Genomic DNA, 21408 nt, shown 5'->3' with positions numbered 1-21408 from the left:
AACAACAACTCACATTTCCTTGAGGCTGGTAAGTCCATTAAAGGCGTCTGGCGAAAAGTCTTTCAAACTGATAGAGTTGAGTTCCAAATTTCTAAAAAGAGCATTAATAAGTAGTAAGCGTTAATATACAAAATAAACAAACATAAGCAGTTGCTAGGGAAAAATACTAAGAGTGAGTTTATCTCAGACTATATAGTATTGGCTTTTTGCGATTTCAACAATTCCAATTCGATCTTGGATGCACGTACACGTCTTTACGAGCTCCTGAGCTCTTCCGTGTCACGTGGGTAACAGATTATTAATGTGTCAATTTTCTTGCAAAGTTTGATCATATTTACTGATTAATTTTACGAAGATTATGTGAAATAAAACCTTGCAAAGAGTATATGCGGTACAGAGATATGCATTACTTTAGAAAAGCTAGCGCTTTAAAGTCAACGCTTCTCTCTTCAAAGCCAAAAAAAGTTGCTTACAATTTCTCCAAAGAGGACAGCCCAGCAAATGTTTTGGAAGTCAACCTTCGGATCTTGTTGTCTTCAAGGGACCTAAAATAAAATATATATTTTGTAACAGAATATGCAAAATAAACGGGTCATCCTGTCAATATGTTATGAAATTCATTTTACCTTTTTTCCAGGAGGTGCGTGTTTGAACACGCGACATGAACTTATAAACATAACCGCCAGGGCATAGCTACTTCGCCTCGCGCAATTGTCTTTAGACTCCTGACCATCTTGCCAGGATTTTGAAATCTTATGCAACTTGTTTAAAGTGTTTTAAATAGTGGCGTTTTTTTTTAAAACTGTTTTGGGTAGGGCTCATTTGGGGCCTGTAAAGTGAGATGCTAGTCCATTTGGTAAGTTGCCCTAACAATTCACGTGACAGTCATTTATATTCTCGTTTTTAGAGTGGCACCATGAGAATAGTGTCTTTCCTGTAGCACAAAACATTGACCCCGACTGGGACTCGAACCCGGATCGCTGTGCTCAGAGTCCACCGCGTGTCCCACGTTTAACAAAATTGAAACTATAAAACCTATGGAATATACTGATGCTTATTCATCTAACAAAATTTGTCAATTTAATTTAAATCACCTATCTCTTATCTGATTTCATTCACCCCATCAACATAAATCCTCCATTAGTTTCCATTGGCACCTTTTACAAGGTTTCAGACTATAATAAGATGAGAGTGTCCGAGTGCTTGTAGCTAGGTGAGCATTGGCAAAAGTGTCGTGTTAATACACAGAAACCCAAAGTACGGGCGCGCACCGTGCCCGAATTATGGCATGGGGAAACTTAAAAATAGTATGTTCACATTACAGTGCCAGGCACCAAGTGTGAACACAGCCTAACTCACTGACTAACATTTGGTAACCGTGAGTTTTTATTACACTTACAGTATTCTAAGCTTCGATAAACCAAAGAAAGTATTGTCCGGCAACTCTTCTAGTAGATTATGTTGAAGATACCTATATGAAAATTTATCAAACCACAAGTTTAAAATTACGAATTCGAATAACAGACGCGACATTACAGTGTATATACAAATAAACAGTTGGTTCTTTTTAATGAAGATTAATTTTTCAACGATGACACGAGCATGGGACAAAGAAAAATTCTGAGTCCCCGACGGGAATCGAACCCATGGCCTCCCAGATACACGGTTGGGCGCTCTAACCAACTGAGCTACGAGAGACTCGTGGTGAGCTAGGCCATTTACTAGGTTGATATGTGACACGCGTCCTGCATACTGCTAGGATCAGCAATGTCGAAATCAATGTGTAGTAAATAGAAAAGATGGTAAATTTTCTTTTTGTTGTTAAACTTACAGGTGTAGTAAATTCGTTGTATTGTTAAACGCGTCCTTATCAATCACTTTTATCCGGTTTTGTCTGAGGCTCCTTCAACAAGAAAATGAGAAATAACATTAATTCACGGCTTATTTCTAATTAATTATTATTGATTAAATTCAGGTTTGATTATTTCCAACTTACAATGTTGTCAGTGACATTAGTGAAGCCAGGGCTGACGACGAAATATCTTCTATCAGGTTGAAGCTACAGTCCCTTTAAAGACGAATGAAATGAAATTAGAATAGAATTTAGATCCATATAATGACTGCTGTTTGTTTGTTTGCTTCCTTAGATCATATATTACATTTCTACTTACAAAGTCTGTAGATTTACCATCTTGTGAAAAATGCCATCGGATAAGGTCCTCATAAAATTCCACTCAAGCTTTCTAAAATGAAATAATTCTGAATAAGAATTAAATAATTATTAAGAATAACACAGACCAGTACTACGGTTTTACCCTACATTAAAGGTGTATCAGAGGTTCTTCTCCGCTGGCTACAACAACAAGGCGTTCGCACCGTCTTTAAATCTGACACAACTCTTCGGTCTTACTTAGTACGACCGAAAGACGCCCTAGAACCAGGCAAACAAGACGGTGTTGTGTACAAAAATTCCATGTGAATGCGGCAAAGTATATATATAGGGGAAACAGGGAGAGAACACGACAGAGACAAGGCTTGCTCATACACAAACCTCCGCAATTTCGGAGCACGCAAACGAAACGGGGCATATTCCTTTATGGAATCAAGTCAAGTTTATCGATCGTGACCCTCACCGATACACACGCAGGGTCAAAGTGGCTATCCAAATAAGACTTCATTCTAATAACATCAATAGAGATAGCGGAATTGAAATTCCTGAAGCATGGATATCTACGATCAGAAAGCACAACAACCGTTGTGGACCTCTGAGGGAACACCATATGTTAGTGGGAATAATAATGAGGATCGAAATGCACCAATCACAGCGAACCAACGTACATAAATAGCGACGCGTAAACAATCGACCTCATCGCCTGATGAAAACTAGCAGTATTGCAATCGAAACGTCGCGATCAACGTCCCAAAGCGATTCTATCGTGAGACAAACGAATAAACGTTCATTACCTATCTTACACCACGATGAACAACATTCACATCTTTAATGACAACATCACGCGTACTAAAAACTATTTCTCTTTCTGCCTGTATACTTGTAGCCTAAAGAGAACTGCCAACATTAACATCTTATCAGTATGGGTTAACTCAAGTTAATGTTTATACTTACAGTGTCTGCAGGGAAGAAACGTTGGCAAATGCACCTCTTTCTATTCTGAAGAGGCGGTTTCCACTCAAGTCCCTACAATGATTTTAAATTGATTGTATTAATATTTATGGAGTTAGTGCTTTTAAGAAATGTTGCATATTTTTGAGTAACACTCTTGCTCTTGTTAGCGTGGGTAGAAATAAATAAATTCTGGAATTTAATATATATCACAAAGAAAACGACAATTACTTCCAGCAGCTTAACTACAACAACAACGGGTTGTCAAGAGATTGCTCGTTAGAGTATTGATTAGTTAAACTGTGCAGGAAGTCTAGAGCTAATCAAAATTAACTGCCACACAATTTTGCCTGTAGATATACATATACATTTAAATAACTGCTTTCAAAAGAAGTTATAGTCTTATTGCGACCGACCTAGGGTATATTGACGTGTTTCTAATTGATAAACCCTATTCAGATGGGTCTTTTTTGGACCTTCTCCGACGGGGGGGGGGGGGGGGTGGGGCTTCGAAAGTCTTCCCTATGTAACTTCCAGAATATTTAAGCAATCACAATGAAACTTATAGGATAAATAGTATGTCCAAACATCTTTCTTTTGGTATACGTCACGTGGTATGATGACGTCACATCACGTAACAATTACATCATGATGTCAAAACAGCCGCGATCTTGGATCCGCCATCTTGGATTTCAAAATTTTTCAAAAATGCCAGAAAACGACCCAAAATTACTGCAAAGTACACAAAATCAATAAAATTGTGCTTAAAAACCGTAAAAAGGTGAAAATAATTACATTAAAGTTAATTCTTCTTGTCATGGTGATGTCAAGTTCCTGACATAACAACCTCTACTACCAAGTTATTCCCAGATAAAATTTAGAAAAAGTCGCCAAGTTTGGTATTATTTGGTTGAATCTAAAAAAGTTATAAGCGTTCAAAGTCAGCGCAGGCCTCAAAAGCCCCCCCGGTCTGAATAGGGTTAATTTAACTGAAATGAATTAGTGACGTTAACAATCCTGGTACATTTACAAATTGGAAGGTTGCACGGAAGGTTGTTAATGGGTTGCCGGATCATATACTTACAAATACTTCAACATCGATAAATCAGGCAAGACTTTCTTGGGTAGATACGAAATTTTATTCCTTTGAAAAAGTCTGTCGAAATACAAGCAGGTATGAAAACGAGTTCGTTAACAAAAGCGTAATCTAAGATATATAAAGGTTCCCAAATGAGAGAAATGTGCAATAATTGGATCCCTTTAGCAGATATTAAAATGCCAGAACAAAATTATGGAACAGGCAATTTTTCAACGAAATGATACCCTGTGTTAATGTTAATCTCTAAAAGGATTATGTTTACCTTACATTTCCATTTCGATTATTCTTCTGAGAAGACTGCATTAAATACTCTTAAAGTTGTCTTGTTATTACTCATAAACAAAAACACCGCCCCTGTAAAGATATCAGATGTAGACTAATAGTAGATAACTGGCTTACATTACGGCAGCATTAGACGGAATGTTTCCTGGTATTGCTGTCAGTTCTCTTCCTGTCTTTACTGTAATCACCATTTCACGATGTTTTGGTGAAATAAAATTACACTCACAGCTGGAAGGACAACCTTTATCAAGAGAAATTCACAATACGTTAAGTTGAACGTTAAAACAACGTTGAACTGCATCTCATTATCGCTGCTAACCCGATTCAGTCAAACATCCTGACCAATAGAATTTCGCTCGACAATAACACTTCGACTAAGTAAACACCTCGCCCTTTGAATCATCTGAAACGTCTTGAAACACTTACTGCTTTTATTTCATTTCTGTATTCGCGGTCCAGCACGTAGGGCCAGCTGTGGTACCGTAGTTTGAAACGTGGTTAGAGAGATTCACCCTGGGTTGGTTTTTAATTTCGTTGAACTGTTCGTTACAGAACAGAACGGATACCAAGATTAATCTAACGTCTCCCGTGCGCGCTTTAACCCTACGCTCGTCGTCATAATCATGCATGAACTCTCTAACTGGTCTGTCACTGTGCCCCTGACGAGAATGACAGGCTTCCTGAGTGCAGACATGCGTGTTTTTTTCTTTATCACTGTATACCGAAAACTATTCCCTTAGTGAGCTCACTAAGCTATTATCTGTACTTTTTATAGGCTTTTGTTAAATAATCTTCGAATTATTTAAATCATATTTGTTAACATCCACGTAATTAAGATCAGCATGATAATTCTTATCCGTTTTTGCCGCGAAAGTAATATTTTTGACCTGAAAGTGAGACTTAGCAGAATCTTGACGAAAGTACTTGTTTCAACGAAAAGCCACTGTTGCGGTGCGTACAAAAACATTGTTTCGGAAGAATCATCAAGAAGGATATACCAGGAATCGCTCCGAGAACAAATGGACATATCACAGCCACTGTTTTAACGAGTATATAAAACCATTTTAGCTAATATATAAAATCGCTTTTTATCAAGCCATTATCGCACAAAAATAAAAAATCATCTAAAATCAAATGCTATTCCCCACCAAAAAACAAAATTAAAGGACATATATATAATAAAAGCTTCGCAACAATATATTATACGTGCGAAGTAAATCCACAAAAACAAAAAGAAAATGTATTTAAAGTTGTGATATCCTGGCAGCCGATGGAGTTTTTGTTATTGCACTTATTATTGACTATAAAGCTAAATTGTTTGAGATAGATGAACCACGCAAATCATGAGCATTAGGTTACGCCGACAACATCATCGCAAACGTGTCAATCCTACCTTCAGATTGGACGCAGTTTATTTTGCCATTGGTAGCTGAAAGAAGATAAATGAACTTAATTCAATACTATATTTATTTATTACTGAAACATGGCGGTATAATAACGTCATAATATTATGTATTTATGTAATGCAAAATGTGTAAGTATGTTAATTGCTATATATTAAATAAACAAAGGCAAGGTGTTGGGAGAGCACTAAGGAGAAATTTATCGACTGAGTGATTTAGCGTGAACTTTAGTCACTTACCTTTTTCCGCGGTATAGTGTAGTTTCAGTCCAGCCCTTGATACTTTTTCGTTGCTGACGAAGTTTATTTCCATCACATTTGAAGATGATTGAATAAATTCTGGAAATCTTTCGCCGCAATATCTTCCCACAAATGTCTTTGTCTTGCCGCTGTTATATACTTCTATGTAGTCGTTAAAACAAGAAGGGTGATCTTCCAATTGAAATTCCAAGAAGCGCAGTTTAACCGTGTTTTCCGGGGGAACCTTGATCATCCAAAGACAACGAGTCAGAGGAGGATAGTAGCCAGGGTGGCGTGGGGAAAAAATTAGGCCTGATGGATCAGTAAAGTTTCTATCACAGGCTGAAGAAGAATAAGATTTATGTCAACGAAAGATATTTTAATTTAGTAAAAATTAAATGGATCCCCTAAACCTTCGATTATCGTGTCCTTCGTCACTATAGTGGTATAATAGAAAGAATATACCTTCAGTTGCTCTGAGAGGAACTGGATGACAATATCCGGGTATGACGTGCAAACCTCTAAAGCCCACGTATCCTGGGTTATTACCCAAATCCGCCTCGAAAGAAACCTTTAAAAAACAACCAAAAAACAGGGAAAATATTAAGGTAATTGGTATTTTTTTGTAACCAGTAGTCATTGTTTGAAGTTACTTTTAATTTTACCTTAATCGATACCGAATCGTAATACTCATTTTAGGTAGTCCACCTGACTTTTTCAGAAACCAGAGTAACAACATACAGTCTGACATCGACTTAATTACTAACTTTGACACATCAGCTTGGAAGATGGGCGGCATTTTACATAAAATAGCATTTGAAAACAAGCGTAAGAGAAGACTGTTAAACAAGTTATGGTATTTTACTCACCCTGTGTTTAGTTACACTCGGCAGAGATACTCTGCCATATTTCCATGTCCCTTCAGTATTGTTGGATTCATTTGCTGCCCACATTAACCTCCTCGTCCGGTTCATTAAATCTAATTGTTGGTATAGACGAAGAGCCCGTCTCCCATAGCCATACATGATATATCTGAATCGTACACAGACACTGTGCCCTTCATAGTAACGCTCGTACAGTGGACTTTCGAACACAGATGGTTGAAAAGATTGGGACGATTTGTTGGCAGACACAATGAAGCGGGAACCTTAATTAAAAAAGGGAAGCAAGTGGAGCACAGTGTTACAGAGGCATATTTAAAGCTATATAAGTGTTGTGATATTACAGCTCTTCCTTTGTAACTAGTGTTCTTCAAACATTGCCTTTTGTACCCACCTGCGCTGTCTGTACACAGGGCTGGTCTTTGAATATTGACATCTCCAACAAAACTAGAAACAAACTGTGACCATGGTAATATGGCATTTGCAAGATTCTCACCACAGCCGTGTGACATCCACGTTATAACGCTACTGTCAAGAGCCATGTTAAACATGTTTACAGCGCTGATAGAACCAATAAACTCCCCAGCTTTGTTGTCTAATCTTGCCTGATCTTTTGTAAGTCCCACGATAAATTCACCTTTTCCTGTTGAAACAATACGTCACATTAAAAGTTATTTTATCTACTTCAACTTCAACAGCAAACTCAACATTTGAAGTTGAAGTAAGGCTTTTAACCGCCTTAAGTACTTTAGGCTCTATGCTGGGTGACACGAAAGCCAATTAAGCCGAATAATCTTATATAATTGATCTTTGATGAAACCGTTGTTTGCTACTTATTTTAAGTTCTAGAAGGCGTAGTTACGCCAAAGAAGAGTGATTCACTTATTCCTGCTTTTAACAACCGGGGAAAAAAGTCAAAAGTTTTAATCAATGTCCCGTATATACAGCACTGAATCCAAAGATACATAACGGCTTCGTAATCGGTCAAAGAGAAATAAACGATTTGCTAGCATATCTTTTAGCTAACGAAAGCACACAACAAACTCAAGTTATGGTGCTTTTTCAATATTTTTTATCGTTTCTTTGGCTATTAATTCCTTGGCTTTTTCCTATAATTGAGAATCACAATCGTGTTGCTTCGATAGTTTCAATTTTCAGATATGATAAATGTTTTTTTTTGTTTTAAAAAAAATGTTAACTAAATCCTTACCAGGGATTTTTTCTCCGTCAGAAAATCTACTTCCGGAAAGTTTAGTCTTGTCATAATAAAAATTGACTTTTCCACCTCTAGACGTCCACACCAAACAAATATGATGCCATTTGCCGTCATTTGCTACGACGCTGGTCTTTGACCTATCAGAATAAATTTGAAAGTTAGCGTAAGGTGTCCTGAAGAGAATTAACAAGAAAATTTCCTACCGTAAGGCATACGGACTACTTCTACGCTGTAGTCACACATGGAACTGCGGGGAAACATCCCAAATTAATCACGACTAACAAGTAACAATACTGTAATGCTAACTTTTTATTAACTGAAACGAGACCCTTACTGAATGAAAATTGTCCAAGGTTTTATTGGTACGGCTTGAGCGAAGAGAGCTTCGTGCAAGTAAGACAAAGGGCGATATTCTTCTTTTACAGTCGAAGCATATGAGAGTTTATAACAAGATTATTTCACAGCCCTGTCACCCTTTTACTTGCGTTTTGCCAGCCAGCCGGACATTACAATAGCTCAAAATGCCCATTACAGGAAAATTTGATTCGACTATTAGCCATTAACAACGTTGTATCTAAACAAACTTTAGCCGTACATAATAATGGTAATATCTGACTGTTCTTAGACAGACACTTACGATGTTGTCTCCCCAATGTACACATAGAATCCTCTGTAGTCAAGGAGTGCAATAGCAGTGACGTATCTCCCTGGATTTTCATAGCGCACTCTGTACCATATGGGAGTACCTGCACTGGTTCTGTCGGACGACTTCATCCAGAAGCAGAGCGTGAAAGCGGAGAGATCTGGCATATCAGTTATGTTCACATAGCCACGGTGATTTCCAGGAAAATTCAGTTGGTAATTGCTTTCCTTCGTGAAGCCTATAAGAAAAGATTGATTCATTTCTGAAGAGATTTTACCGGCTATACCAACAGGAAGGTTTATGATAGTAAAAACTACATCACAATTGACTGATGTTGTAATATTTCTTGTACTGTAAACCGTTCTATCGTTTTTTTTTTTTCTGACAACATAAAATGGTTGTTGTCGTCGTCGTAGTTGTTGTATACATAAACGACAGACAAAGATGCCGTTAGTCGTCTAAGCATCTCAGTTTCCAGTTGCCACTCAACTACAAGTTTTCTAAACAATATAGCAAGGAACATAAATATGTCCATTGCCCGCTTACTAAACCGATGTGACACTATCCGAAAAAATTAATTGCGGGGTAGCCTGCACAAAATATTTTATTTCCTTGGTAAAAAGTCTCATTTTTGTAGTAAAATGCGTGGCCAAAAGTGTATAAATACCATAGGTTCCGAAAACAATTAATAAGGCTTAGGTTTATATTGCTCAACTTCCCTTTGAGGTGGGCTAATGCTTGGGAAAGGGCAATAGAAGGTGCGGCAAATTTAAGGACGGTGCGTCGGAAGCATTTGCAGGTGCATAAAAATGCCATATGGTAGAATTATCTAAACAACGATATGAAGCCCAAAACAAATACTGCAGTTGCTAAATAACATAAAAGATCCCTGAGCGCACTCTCAAGACGAAATAACAAATCAAGCTTCACAATAGGGGGCTTCTAACCTGAAAATTTACTTCAAGGATTTTTGCAACTGAGATGCGGGAGCTTATTTACAAAGGGGGCGGAGGGGATGGGGGGGGGGGGGGGGTATTTTTGGAATTCTAAGAGTAGCTGTAACATTCCATCTCTGACCAAAAAACCTACGACGAACATTGAACGACATCTGTTAATGATCTACAATAGATCGCTCTTAGTTAGATTCATTAACAATTATCCTGCGAAATCGCGCGGAATACCGCCTGATACTTAGCTGACGAGGCCGTAGCTCGAGTTGGCTAAAAGCAGACGATATTCCGCAAGGTTGAGCAGGATAATTGTTTTATTATTCAACAAATTGTCAACGAAACACATTTTGCAGATAGAAAAACTGTAATTATGCAGTGCTTTACAAGACTTCGTACGAATCTTCGCAACCTACGTATATCGCAGGATATCTGTTATGTACGGATGACAGATATCGTTAACATTTTGACCATATTTAGGCAGCGTGCGTATTTGTTGAATAATAATGAACAATATTTGTTCTGCATCATGAACAATGTAGCATGGGTTGTACTTCGTGTTTGGTAATAAAAATTGACTTGAATGTTTTCCACGTGCACCTTACCAAACCTACTTCTCAGTCGCCATAAAGGATTTGTGATATTTTTGATTATGCTGAAATTAATTAATGGTTCTTGCAGTATTACTACCAAATATAATAACAATTCATACCATACTTAACTTAGGGTATGAATACTTTGTCAATATACGTAACCTGGCTTTAAATAGGATAAGCTTTCCATTTCTTGCTTCGTTGTTGGCTTCCACTGTCTAGACCCTCTCTTGGAATTAACCCATCCGCAAACACCTTCACGAAACTCGAAACAACCGTAGTTTACTTCAAAGAAAATAATATAATAAAAAGTACAATGTAAAATTACAGTTAGTTCATAGCGAATAATTAGTTTTCGGCCGAAGAGGCCCAGGAAACTAAGAGAATGGCACAATAAATAAAAGAATATTTAGATGAAGGAAATAGGAATGATACGAAGAAACGAAAGACTTAAAAATCAGACAGGAATGGAAGAATAAAACAGTGGAAGAATAGAAGAATGGATAACTGGATGTATGGATGGAGGGATGATAGCATGGAGGAATGAAGAAATAAAGAAATAAAAGCACAGAGGTATGAAAGTATAGAGGGATGGTTGCATGGAGTAATGGAGGTACTAAGACTTGTCTTACAAAGGAATGGGAAGAGCAGGAATGTTTAAACGCCACCACTTACGATCACAGAAGCCTGACATTTGACCTTGTTCGTTGATGGAAGACGTTTGACACCACAAGTCCTCCCTGTCTGCACTAGTACATGCATTACGTTCCTTCTTTTGGTAAACGAAAGGGAAAGCGCAGCAATTCCCATTAGTTGTTCTTCGCATCGGACATAACGCTCGAGTTGGTCCTAACATAAGGTAGAAGAAATAAATCTTAGTTCTAGTTCCATGTTGCTCTGGTTAATGCTCAGTTGCTTAAAGGACGTGAAAACGCGGTAAGAACATCAGCAACTGACTGTACACGCTGGTCACTTTTTTCTGTATTACTATATACAGCTGTTTCGAGAACGTTTGTCGGAAAAAGCACAAAAGTGCGCGCGACAAGACTGAAAGGTGGTCTGGTTATTTAATTGAATTTTCCATATTGGCCGAGAGGAAATTTACAAGTTTGTACTTTGGAACGTGAAGAATTTCTTTTCCTATCAGGAGGCCTTTTTCTGTAGCTTTACTTTTGCTGTCGTAAGTCTTTGAGTTTTGAAAATTGTTTTGAAAATTCAACGTAGCTAAAAGTACCTTGTTTTCACATGACTGAAGAGAAAAGAAACGTACACACACTTTCTTCGTGTCGTTATATCTCGTTAGTATTCAGTACGTGCAGAAGCTCTGACTCGGACCACTTTTCGGTCTTGTCGATTAAAATTTTGTGCTTTTTTCCGACAACATTAGCTTTCCCATAACAGCTGTATACAACTGAACATCCACAATAAAATGGAATACATTTTCTTTAAGGATAGCTTAATTGAAGTTATTTGTCAGCCAAATTTAAATTCAAGGGAAACATTTTGGTCTTAAGCAACTATTTTCATTTATTCTATTTTGCAATTGGTTTCGGTGATTTGTTTTACCTCTGCATTTTGTAATCTCATAATTAGTATTGAGGTAATCGGGGTATGATGGCTTTCGAATTTTTCATACAGGTGTTATTGCTTCGTAAATAGCTGCGATGGCCAACAAAAAGTATCAATTACAAGTCGGTCATGCTTAACCCTTTAAAACGTAAACGTGAGTTCTACACTTCTACTACTTTACCCTAGTCACTGGAAACGGAAAATACCGCGAGTGATCAGGACTAAGAAGCGAATGTTAACAAACAACGAAGGGGAAGATTTAATTTGAACTTACTGTACAATTTAGAAACATCTCCTGGAGAAAGCGTACGCAAAACCACCACTAAATCCCTCAAGGAGCCTTGTAGTACTTCCCCCGTGTCTTTCTTAAAGCCGATTTCATACACTGTGTGATTGGTCAGGTTAAGATCAATATCTTGTCCTGTATAACTGGAAGGCGTGTCTCCAACTTTTATCCCATTGAAGTAAAGTTTTCCTTTCAAGGTTTTGCGATTCCAGGTAAACACTACATGTGTCCAAACATTTGCTTTAATGTTTCTGTGATAACAATAAACAAACTTTTAACTTCAGCTCGCACACTTAGGGCGTATGTGTTTGCAACATACGCGTAAAGCTATCGCATTTTCTCATTGGATTTTTTTTATTGTGTTTTTTTTAGAAAAAAAAACAATTTCCAACAATTCAGTTCCGTTTTTACCTACCTTATCCTTCTTTTATTTAGCGATGCTGGACTTAATCCGTGGAGGCACACCAGCCACTTAGCGTCATACGAAGCGACCTTAGTGGGAACCCCGCCTTTTCTTTTAGTTAAGTTTCATTATGTTTATGGGGCATTTGTAACATTCACGTAAATGACAAATTACTCGCGCAGTTTTTTGTAATCTGCCTCTCGATGCTTATTATAAACCCATCTAATTTAAACTGGTTCTTCCTGTACAGAAAACCTCCAAGATTAGTTTCTGGAAGTTAAAGGTTCTCTCCCAACCATAATATTCGCGCGGGTTTTTGTAATCTGCCACTCGATGCTTATGATAAACCCATCTAATTTAAACTGGTTCTTTCTGTACAGAAAACTTCCAAGATTAGGTTCCTAGAAGTTAAAGGATCTCTCCCAACCATATTACTCGCGCAGGTTTTTGTAATCTGCCTCTCGATGCTTATGATAAACCCATCTAATTAATATTGGTTCTTCCTGTACAGAAAACTTCCAAGAGAAGTTTCCTGGAAGTACTCATGTAAGTTAGTCATTATGTTGACTTAAAATAATTAAAGCCTCGATTACTTACTGGTCACTGTACATCTGAAGTAAAAACTGGACATTTGGCGGGAGTCCACTTCGTCTCAAAACTGCCTGTACCTTGCGGCGATATATATACAGTCTAAACTGAAAAGGCCATGACCAGTCAGATAAAATGTGTCCTAAAGCGTTCACGTCATGGATTTTTAACCGGATAGATATGGAAAAACTGCGTTTGCGTATATTAATTGCTGGAATCTCAGCATATGCCGCCTTGCCGTCAAGGTAAAGAGATGTAAGTCCATCTTCAGTTTTGTAGACAGCCGATCCTTGTAGCCTTCAAGAGTAAAGCAAAATATCATGTCATTAGTGTGAGTCTTTTAATTACATCTTTGATCAAATAAAGTAGCACAGTCATATTTTTAAATGAGCTTAAAAGCTCACATTGCAAAAAATAGCAATCACTGCACAACGCGAAATCTTTTCTAAACCTTGCTTGTGGCTACTCTTTCTAGTTCTTATAATTACACGTACATAATGTATTTTTGAATAAATAAATAATAGCTAATTATGAAACATTTAGAAGATGAAGATATTACACTGTACTAGATCACTTCTTTGGAGGTAGAGGTAGCTGGTTTTCGCTACAACAACCACGGGTTTTTAATATGGTTCTACTTAAATAGTGATTACATCATAGAGGGTTTCCATCTAAACTGAATTGTTCACTCATTCAACCGTAGCCGCAATATCTCTTATCGAATATTTATGTATTTTACGCTATTCACTTTAGCAACAATCATCAAGAAAAAGATGTTCTACAATATACCAATTCATGATTTCTCCTATACCTCACACCCTTGTCTGTTCCATCAAGTTTCCAGAAATAGTCAGCATCCAAAGGGTTTTTACCGTAGTCCTCACTTTTATCTAAAAAACGGTAAAAAGACAAGCTCTGATAAGTATACATCAAGTTTAAAGTAAGGAAATGATCCTCGCGTGAAATTGAAATAAAGGAATTGCAATAAAGAAGCATGAAAAAGTTCAGGGCTTCAACGGGATTTGGCGCCGTGACCTCCGCGAAACCGGTGCGATCGATGCTCTACCTACTGAGCTATGATTCCACACATCCGAAGCAAGGTCAATTGTGATTTCTTATTTTCCCGTGAAAGAATTGAATGACGTGAAATATATGAAAAAATATATATTTACCTGCGCATAGATATGAAGTCAAAATGAAAGAAAAGTTTTTCGATAATTTCACCAAAAAAGTTTTCAGGCTTCCTTCTTTGCAATTTCTATAACTGCAATTTCACTGCGAGGATCATTTATTAGGCCTGTTTTGGTTTCGACATGGGTTTTTGGCCCTGCTCTCCTCCCGAACCATGGAGTGACGACATTCGCCTGTGTATTCCGCCTAAGCGTACCAAACATGTGCGATTCGATATAAGTATCCTGTTATATGGTAAAAACATAAATTATGTAAAATCGTAGCCTAGAAATATGGTAATCCCCACTGATTTAAGTTGGATCATTTTATAGCCTGCCTTCTTACCTTGCCAGGGAATTGTTTGACAACTGTCAGTTAAAAAAACTATGTCATCCAAAGCAATGATCGCCCGCCATGACGATTTCCATACTTCGAAGAGAACCTGATGACGAGAACTTGTTTCATTAATTTTTATTTAAATAGATAAGAAACATTGTAAAGCTTCTATTATATTTTAACACTGCAATCTCTTTTTTGTTCATTGTTTGTTGTGAAACGTTTCATTTTGAAATTTCACTACGACTGCTAGTCTCAAATTAATACTGTACACAAAACATATCTTGATCGTATATGTATGAAACATTTAACACATCACTGATATGCAAGTGAATATGAAAAGCTGAATATTTAGCACTTTCAGACTACTTGGCTTTGTAGTCCATTTCATTTACCTGATATGAATTTGACATGGAATTGATAGGCAAAAGAGCATAAGACCATACGCCAACATTATTTTCATGCGAAGTCGAGGTCCACACTGTCCATTTGGTCTCATTAGAAATTAAAATAACTTCAAGTGATGTGAATCCAATACTTCCGAGGTAATACCAAAATTGTAAGCACTTCCATCCCGCCCCAGCGGAAATGTGATGACTTTTCAAATTTCCGTAACATGCCACGAGATTGTTTTGACCAGACTTGGCTCGAGTTGAACAACCCTTGAAATACGTAAATCCTCCTAATAAATATAATAGGAAATAGATTAAATTGTACCAAATTAAATTGAAGGTGAGATTAAAGTATTGTAACTTGTAACATGCAAAGCGATTTTTGCCGACTTTTTTCTTTCAATAAGTCCATTATTTCCATTATTAGTGTAAGTTTTTTTATCCTTTTTTCAAATAAAACAAAATAACTGTTATCGACCAACCGTGAGTTCCAGAAATAAAAATAAAGTAACAAACAAAGAAAAACAAGCTTTGTCATTAACAGTTGTATTATTTTTTTTCTAACAAGAAAAAACAAGTAAACGGTCCGAGTGCTGCTGCTGTCCAGATGAAAAACCCTGGACTGCTTGTTTAGTCAATCAGATGGTGCTATTCAGTTCTTTCGGACAGGGTGCCGATGAGACAATAATGAAGGTACTTACCGAGAGAATTTTGCCAATCTTTTCTTAAGAATCTCAATGGAAAAATCTTGCTCATCCGCCATGTGCCGCTGGACTCCCAAGTACAATGATCTAGTTCAAACAGGCATCCGGAATGTTCTATAATGGACCAAGAAACCTTACACAGTCAAAATTGGGAGACCTGCATCCTGGCTTGCACTAAACAAATAAGGAAATGATTGTAAAAGAGAATTCCCTGTATCGCACGCGACGCAAGTGACGCAATCGGGCCGCCTACGGTTTGATGGCTTATTCTCACTCAGTGATCTTGGTATTTCAAGCAATATGATTGGTTCGCTATGTCGGGCTAATCTACCGCTATTCACTTCGATTTTAAAGAATAATTGTTACATGTCATCTTGTTCGCGCAGGCTTGGCAAGATTTTAGGACATTAAAATCTTTTTAATTCACTCTCGCCAAAATGAAACCTAAAACAGAATTAAGTGAATCGAACTGACCATTTCCAAATATGGTTTGGCATTCCTCTCCGTCTAATAAAGAAAAGTCATCAACAGCTATGTCTCCATGAACACCATTCCCAACAACACCCTCTAGAACAACCTAGAAATAATTGTAACAGTAACAAAGTAATTATAAGTAAAATTGTTACCAAAATGCTCATCTAGTTTTGATGTAGACAAAAAAAACTTGTTCAACTTTTTTGGGGGGTACCTGCATCTCGGCACAGTTCCAAGGGTTATTTCTGGGCTTCGATCCTGCTGGTAATTGTTTTCTCTTTAAAGAGTGTCTTATTAGCCTGAATTTCAGAGGTCCCACTCTGGTCGCCTCTCCCGAGAAGTCGAACGTCTAAAAAAAACAGCTGGTTGTGCCGTCCGGTGACGTCACTGCCCGAAAACCGGGTGCATGTAGTGATTTTTATTGGTTGATTTAAAAACTATTTGCATAATTATGTGTAATTATGACTTAATTTGAACGCGTGAGGATTGTTATTTGAAAACGTTTGCAAAGAGCTCGAAAGAGTTCACCTTCCCGGGAATTAATCTACTAGTCATTTACCTTGCGTTTATTACTATTTTAGTTTATCTACGGATACAGGATCAATATATGGTAAATCGGTAGGTTTTAAGTAAGCTACATTCGTCGCTTCAACATGCAGTGTTTTGCCAAATTAGGCATTCTTGTTTTGACAACAAAGCCGCTCAACGTATATCCTGCAGCCTCGACGAGCCATTGTGATTTCTGAACTCAGTGTCCACAGTCAAGTGGGATATTCTTGTACTGAATTCCGTTTCTTGATGTCTCGGTAACCGTCTAAATTAAAATACTCAGGAGTGTCTTTGTCCGCTGCGAAACATATTATCTTTTGATCTCTAGATAAAGAAAATCAGTTCAGATTAAATCGGTTCCGTAAAGAATAGAGCCTGCCCTTGATTAAAATCTCATCTTTTTCATGCAGGTTTTCAACAGTTTCCTATTAAAACAATTTTATACCCTCTATTCCTTTATTGAAGCGACTTTTCTTTCACAAAGTTATGGCCTCGACAGAAACTTTCCGCATGGTGAATTAAACCAAAGTGTAGTGACGTCACCGGACGGCATAAGTGGCCAATTTTTCAGAAGTCCCTTCTCGAAAGCAGGCGAACAGAGAGGGACGTCTGAAATTCAGGCTGGTGTCTCATAGGTTTTCGAACCTTTTCTTAGGTGGCCTAACTATCTTTGAATTAATCAGGTGGCTTTGGTGTAACATTCCATTAAAGCAAGTTACGTCTCTTCATTTGCTCGGTCTTTTTACCAGCCCGGTCACAGTGCTCCGCTACGGGCACCGATACAAGACGTCGTAAACGGGCATGAGCCAGAGTTGCAGCTAAATACATAATATAACAAGTATAAACCCATCAACAAAATGATGTGATGACTGGTTTATTATAGAATGTATTACAAGTAATCAACTACACAGAGGAAAACACACCTTGTAGCTTTTAGAAGCGCCTTTGTGGCCAACCTGACCAAAAAGCCAATTGGCACCTTTATCGCCAGCTTGACTCCAAACAAGACTACGTGACTCGTTTGTCTGGATAAAAATATTCAAGCTGCCGATTTCCTGTCCTTTCATGTGATACCAAAACTGCACACATGTAGCTTTGTTAGCAGGTATTGTACTGCTGGTCAAAACAGCTGCTTCACCTGCCTGCTTGTCCGAGGCCTCAAGGAATATATAATTACCTGCAAAACGACAGTCAGTTTATAATCAGGTGGAGTGTTTGCAAGAGAAACTGGACTTAGTGGAATACAATTCAGGGAGTAATCGGGCGAGTAATTTCAAAATCAGCGGTGCACTGCTGTTCGAAAACATTACATGTTTTTCCTACAAAGAGTAGGAATACAGCAAAAAATGATCTTAGTGCATGTTATTGACGAACGAATGGCGTAGGTGTCCAATTATGGATATCTAATTATACAAAACAAATCGACCACATTTTTCATGGTATACTTGACAAATAGATTTCATTTTGCCGCGCGTCTGTTTAGCTATAGATCACAGATGACGTCAAAATGTGGTACGAACAAAAAAGTGGCCCACGATCCGCTAGGCGAGTGGGTCACAGATGTTCTTACCACATTTTGGAAAAATGTGTAAATCAGTAAACTTTAAACATAGCGTTTAACCGCCATTCATGGATTTGCCGTGGCATTGTCCAACTGGTCATGATCAACATCGGAAACTCTTACGGATTTCGATAATTTCTCGAATTATTCACTGTCTACTTCAAAGTTGTTTAGCCCAGTTAAATATTTTGAAAGGTAAACGATACTTTGCGGACTGTTTTTAACTGTAAATTTATAATCAGACTGAACTTTTTTGTTTTGTTATGGCCCGCGAGTTTTAAAAAACTTTGCCGACAACACTGATTTGGACTATGAACTCTGATCATGCGCGCGAGTCACACCACGCAGTGACGTCATCTATGCGTCTGTACTCTATCAGATAACAGGCATTAACCAATCACAACGCGCGCAGTAACTCGGTTATTGTATAATTAACAAATAGATTCCATTTTGCCGTTCGTCTGTTCAGTTATAGATCACAGCTGACGTCAAAATGTGGTATGAACGAAAAAAGTGGCCAACGAGCCGCTAGGCGAGTGGGTCACTGATGTTCATGCCACATTTTGACGTCTTCTGTGATCTATAACTGAACAGACCCACGGCAAAATGGAATCTATTTGTTTTATACAATAACACAAGACTGCAGTACACTTCAGTGTGAGCAATGCCGCTACCGGTAAGCTAAGTTGTTTTCATTTCACAAGTTTACGTAACCATGTTGCACTGTAAAACCGATTAACCTAAGCGTTCAACCGTCTTTCATTTGTTTCCCGTGGCGTTTTCCAATTGTACAACATCGGTAAAACACTTTCATGCAGATTTCGATAATTTTTCGAATAACTCACAGTCTTCTTCAAGCTTGTTTAGCCCAGTTAAATGCTTCGAAAGGTGAACGATGCTTGGCGTATTATTTCTCACTGTAGTTTTGTAATTAAGCTGAACTTTTTTGCTTTGTTGTGGCCCTGCGAGTTTGAAAAACTTTGCCGACAACCCTGATTTGGGCTATAAACTTTGATCACGGGCGCGAGTCACACCACCGCGTGACGTCATCTAAGCGTCTGTACTCGAATAGACCATAAATAAATTGAATTTACAATTGACTTTTTCACACTAAAAAAGATTCTCAAAGACTTCCTAACCTCAAATTTTGTTATTGATACGATTAATTAGTAATTGGACCTCGTGTCGTACAATTCAAAGAGTAATCTCGCTCGTAATTTCAAATCGTCCTCGCGCTGCGCGCTCGGCCGATTTTGAAATTACTTGCCCGATTACTCCCTGAATTGTACTCCACTCAGTCCAATTACTAATAATAAAAATAATAATAATATTTATAATAATTATAAAAACAATATATAATTATAATAAAAACCTTCCCAAAATCCTCTGCAACTGAAAAATCGTCAATGCCAAATAACTTGGTCAGTTTGAAGTCAGCAGGAGTAGTACGTCGTATAGAAATAACTCTTACCATAAACTACTTCTTGTATAAGTCGTAGGTTAATGACGTCATTAGTCACGTGACTTTGCTCAGAAGTTCGTTTTTGCTCACTGTGACGAAAATAGTTTATTACTAAAAAAGCAGTCATTGCAGTTTGAAGCACATTCGTGTGAGGCATTTCGGACTGCCCAGTTACCGAACAAAATATCAAAATTAAGGGAGCTATGCACAATTTTCAAAAAATGGGAGTCTGGGTACAAGTGCGTATCTGGCGTTGCATTATATGCGAGGTAACAAGAAATTACATGTTGGTAGATACTTATATGTGAAGTAGTTTTTACTTAATCCCATTGTTATGACGTCATCAGTCACGTGTATCAGGCTACATGTGAATACTGACACTTTATTACATGTAAGTTTTGAAACCATTCTGGATTCATGACAAAACTATTTTGTTTTGGCATGATTGTAGAATACCCCGGCACTTTTTTGCATAACTGAAATGACTGCCACCGCAGTCACCATACAAGTATCAAAATTTCATGCTGAACTGATTTTAATGTCACCGCAGTCCACGGTCCACGGTCCGACACAAAAAGTTTGCTGTTTAGATTGCCTGCCACCGCTGTCCGTAGTCACGCATTTCTAGCATTTCTTAGAATCGACTACGGGGCTACGGGCCACGGTGGCAGTCGATTAGCAGACTTTGTATTATTTTCAAATAAAACACTACGGGACTGTGGACCGCGGTGGCAGGCGATTATAACAATTAAATCCAATTTTGATCAATGGACTACATGACTGCGGACTGCGTTATGAGTGAAATATAACTTAACAACAAAATTTCACTGCGGACTGTGGACCACGGGAGCAGACGAATAATGGCGGGGTATTCTACAATTGCTCCTTTGTTTCAATAAAAATAATAAAATTACAGAGAATTTACGAAATTATTATTGCAGACCATAAATTTACTCTAGCACAGGCTAAAGTGTCTTCAATAGTGTAAAGGTCGGGACAAACTATGCGACAAGTCGCAGTGACAGGTCGCGGCGACAAGTCGCTCCGTGTGTACTGCTTACAACTAAGTCGCTGCAACAAGGTGTTTGTTTGGTGCACAAACAGCGAATTTGGAAGAGTGGGAATGCAAACTAGTATTCCATATTCAATATGGCGAAAATACACGACGCGCTCTCATTGGTTAATTCATATTTTGTCGCAGTGACTTGTCACAGCGATTTGTCGCAGACGTGTACACACGCTGCGACAACGCTGCTATCGCTTATTTTGTCGCTGCGACGTGTCGCACAAATTCAAACCAGTTTGAATTCGTGCGACACGTCGCAGCGACAAAATTCTGTTGCAGCGACATAGTTGTCGCATGTCACACGAGGCGACTGTCGCCGCGACGTGTTGCAGCGACGTGTCGCCTAGTGTGTCCCGACCTTAATGGCAGTTTAATTATAATGTGTGGTTCCAAAAATATCCATACCTACCCCAAGGATGGACCC

At 38.1% G+C, this 21408-nt stretch overlaps 1 protein-coding gene and 1 non-coding gene across 4 annotated transcripts in view; both read right to left on the bottom strand.

Moving 5' to 3' along the window:
- Positions 1-21408, bottom strand: part of LOC144655983 (uncharacterized) — a 63064-nt gene that overhangs the window by 6357 nt on the left and 35299 nt on the right. For all 3 annotated transcript variants that reach the window (XM_078516184.1, XM_078516185.1, XM_078516186.1), the window contains exons 23-48: positions 17819-18072; positions 16347-16449; positions 15870-15986; positions 15172-15458; positions 14786-14882; positions 14082-14160; positions 13280-13567; positions 12268-12530; positions 11100-11273; positions 10587-10709; positions 8879-9122; positions 8236-8378; positions 7420-7668; positions 7014-7291; positions 6610-6715; positions 6145-6486; positions 5896-5931; positions 4620-4743; positions 4206-4277; positions 3125-3196; positions 2172-2243; positions 1997-2068; positions 1832-1903; positions 1400-1471; positions 474-545; positions 14-91 (exon numbers count right to left, since the gene is read on the bottom strand). In XM_078516184.1, the coding sequence (XP_078372310.1) occupies positions 14-91; positions 474-545; positions 1400-1471; positions 1832-1903; positions 1997-2068; positions 2172-2243; positions 3125-3196; positions 4206-4277; positions 4620-4743; positions 5896-5931; positions 6145-6486; positions 6610-6715; positions 7014-7291; positions 7420-7668; positions 8236-8378; positions 8879-9122; positions 10587-10709; positions 11100-11273; positions 12268-12530; positions 13280-13567; positions 14082-14160; positions 14786-14882; positions 15172-15458; positions 15870-15986; positions 16347-16449; positions 17819-18072 (3889 nt within the window). The remainder of the gene's footprint in view (positions 1-13; positions 92-473; positions 546-1399; positions 1472-1831; positions 1904-1996; positions 2069-2171; positions 2244-3124; positions 3197-4205; positions 4278-4619; positions 4744-5895; positions 5932-6144; positions 6487-6609; positions 6716-7013; positions 7292-7419; positions 7669-8235; positions 8379-8878; positions 9123-10586; positions 10710-11099; positions 11274-12267; positions 12531-13279; positions 13568-14081; positions 14161-14785; positions 14883-15171; positions 15459-15869; positions 15987-16346; positions 16450-17818; positions 18073-21408) is intronic.
- Trnah-gug (transfer RNA histidin (anticodon GUG)) lies at positions 1624-1699 on the bottom strand. Its single transcript has one exon. It is a non-coding gene; the product is annotated as a tRNA-His (tRNA).

The sequence above is a fragment of the Oculina patagonica genome, chromosome 6 (genome assembly GCF_052425735.1).
Source record: "Oculina patagonica isolate OP01 chromosome 6, crgOcupat, whole genome shotgun sequence".
In the NCBI taxonomy this organism is placed as follows: Eukaryota; Metazoa; Cnidaria; class Anthozoa; order Scleractinia; family Oculinidae; genus Oculina; species Oculina patagonica.
The sequence above is the reverse complement of the archived record's forward strand: the minus strand, read 5'-3'. Positions and strand labels throughout refer to the sequence as shown.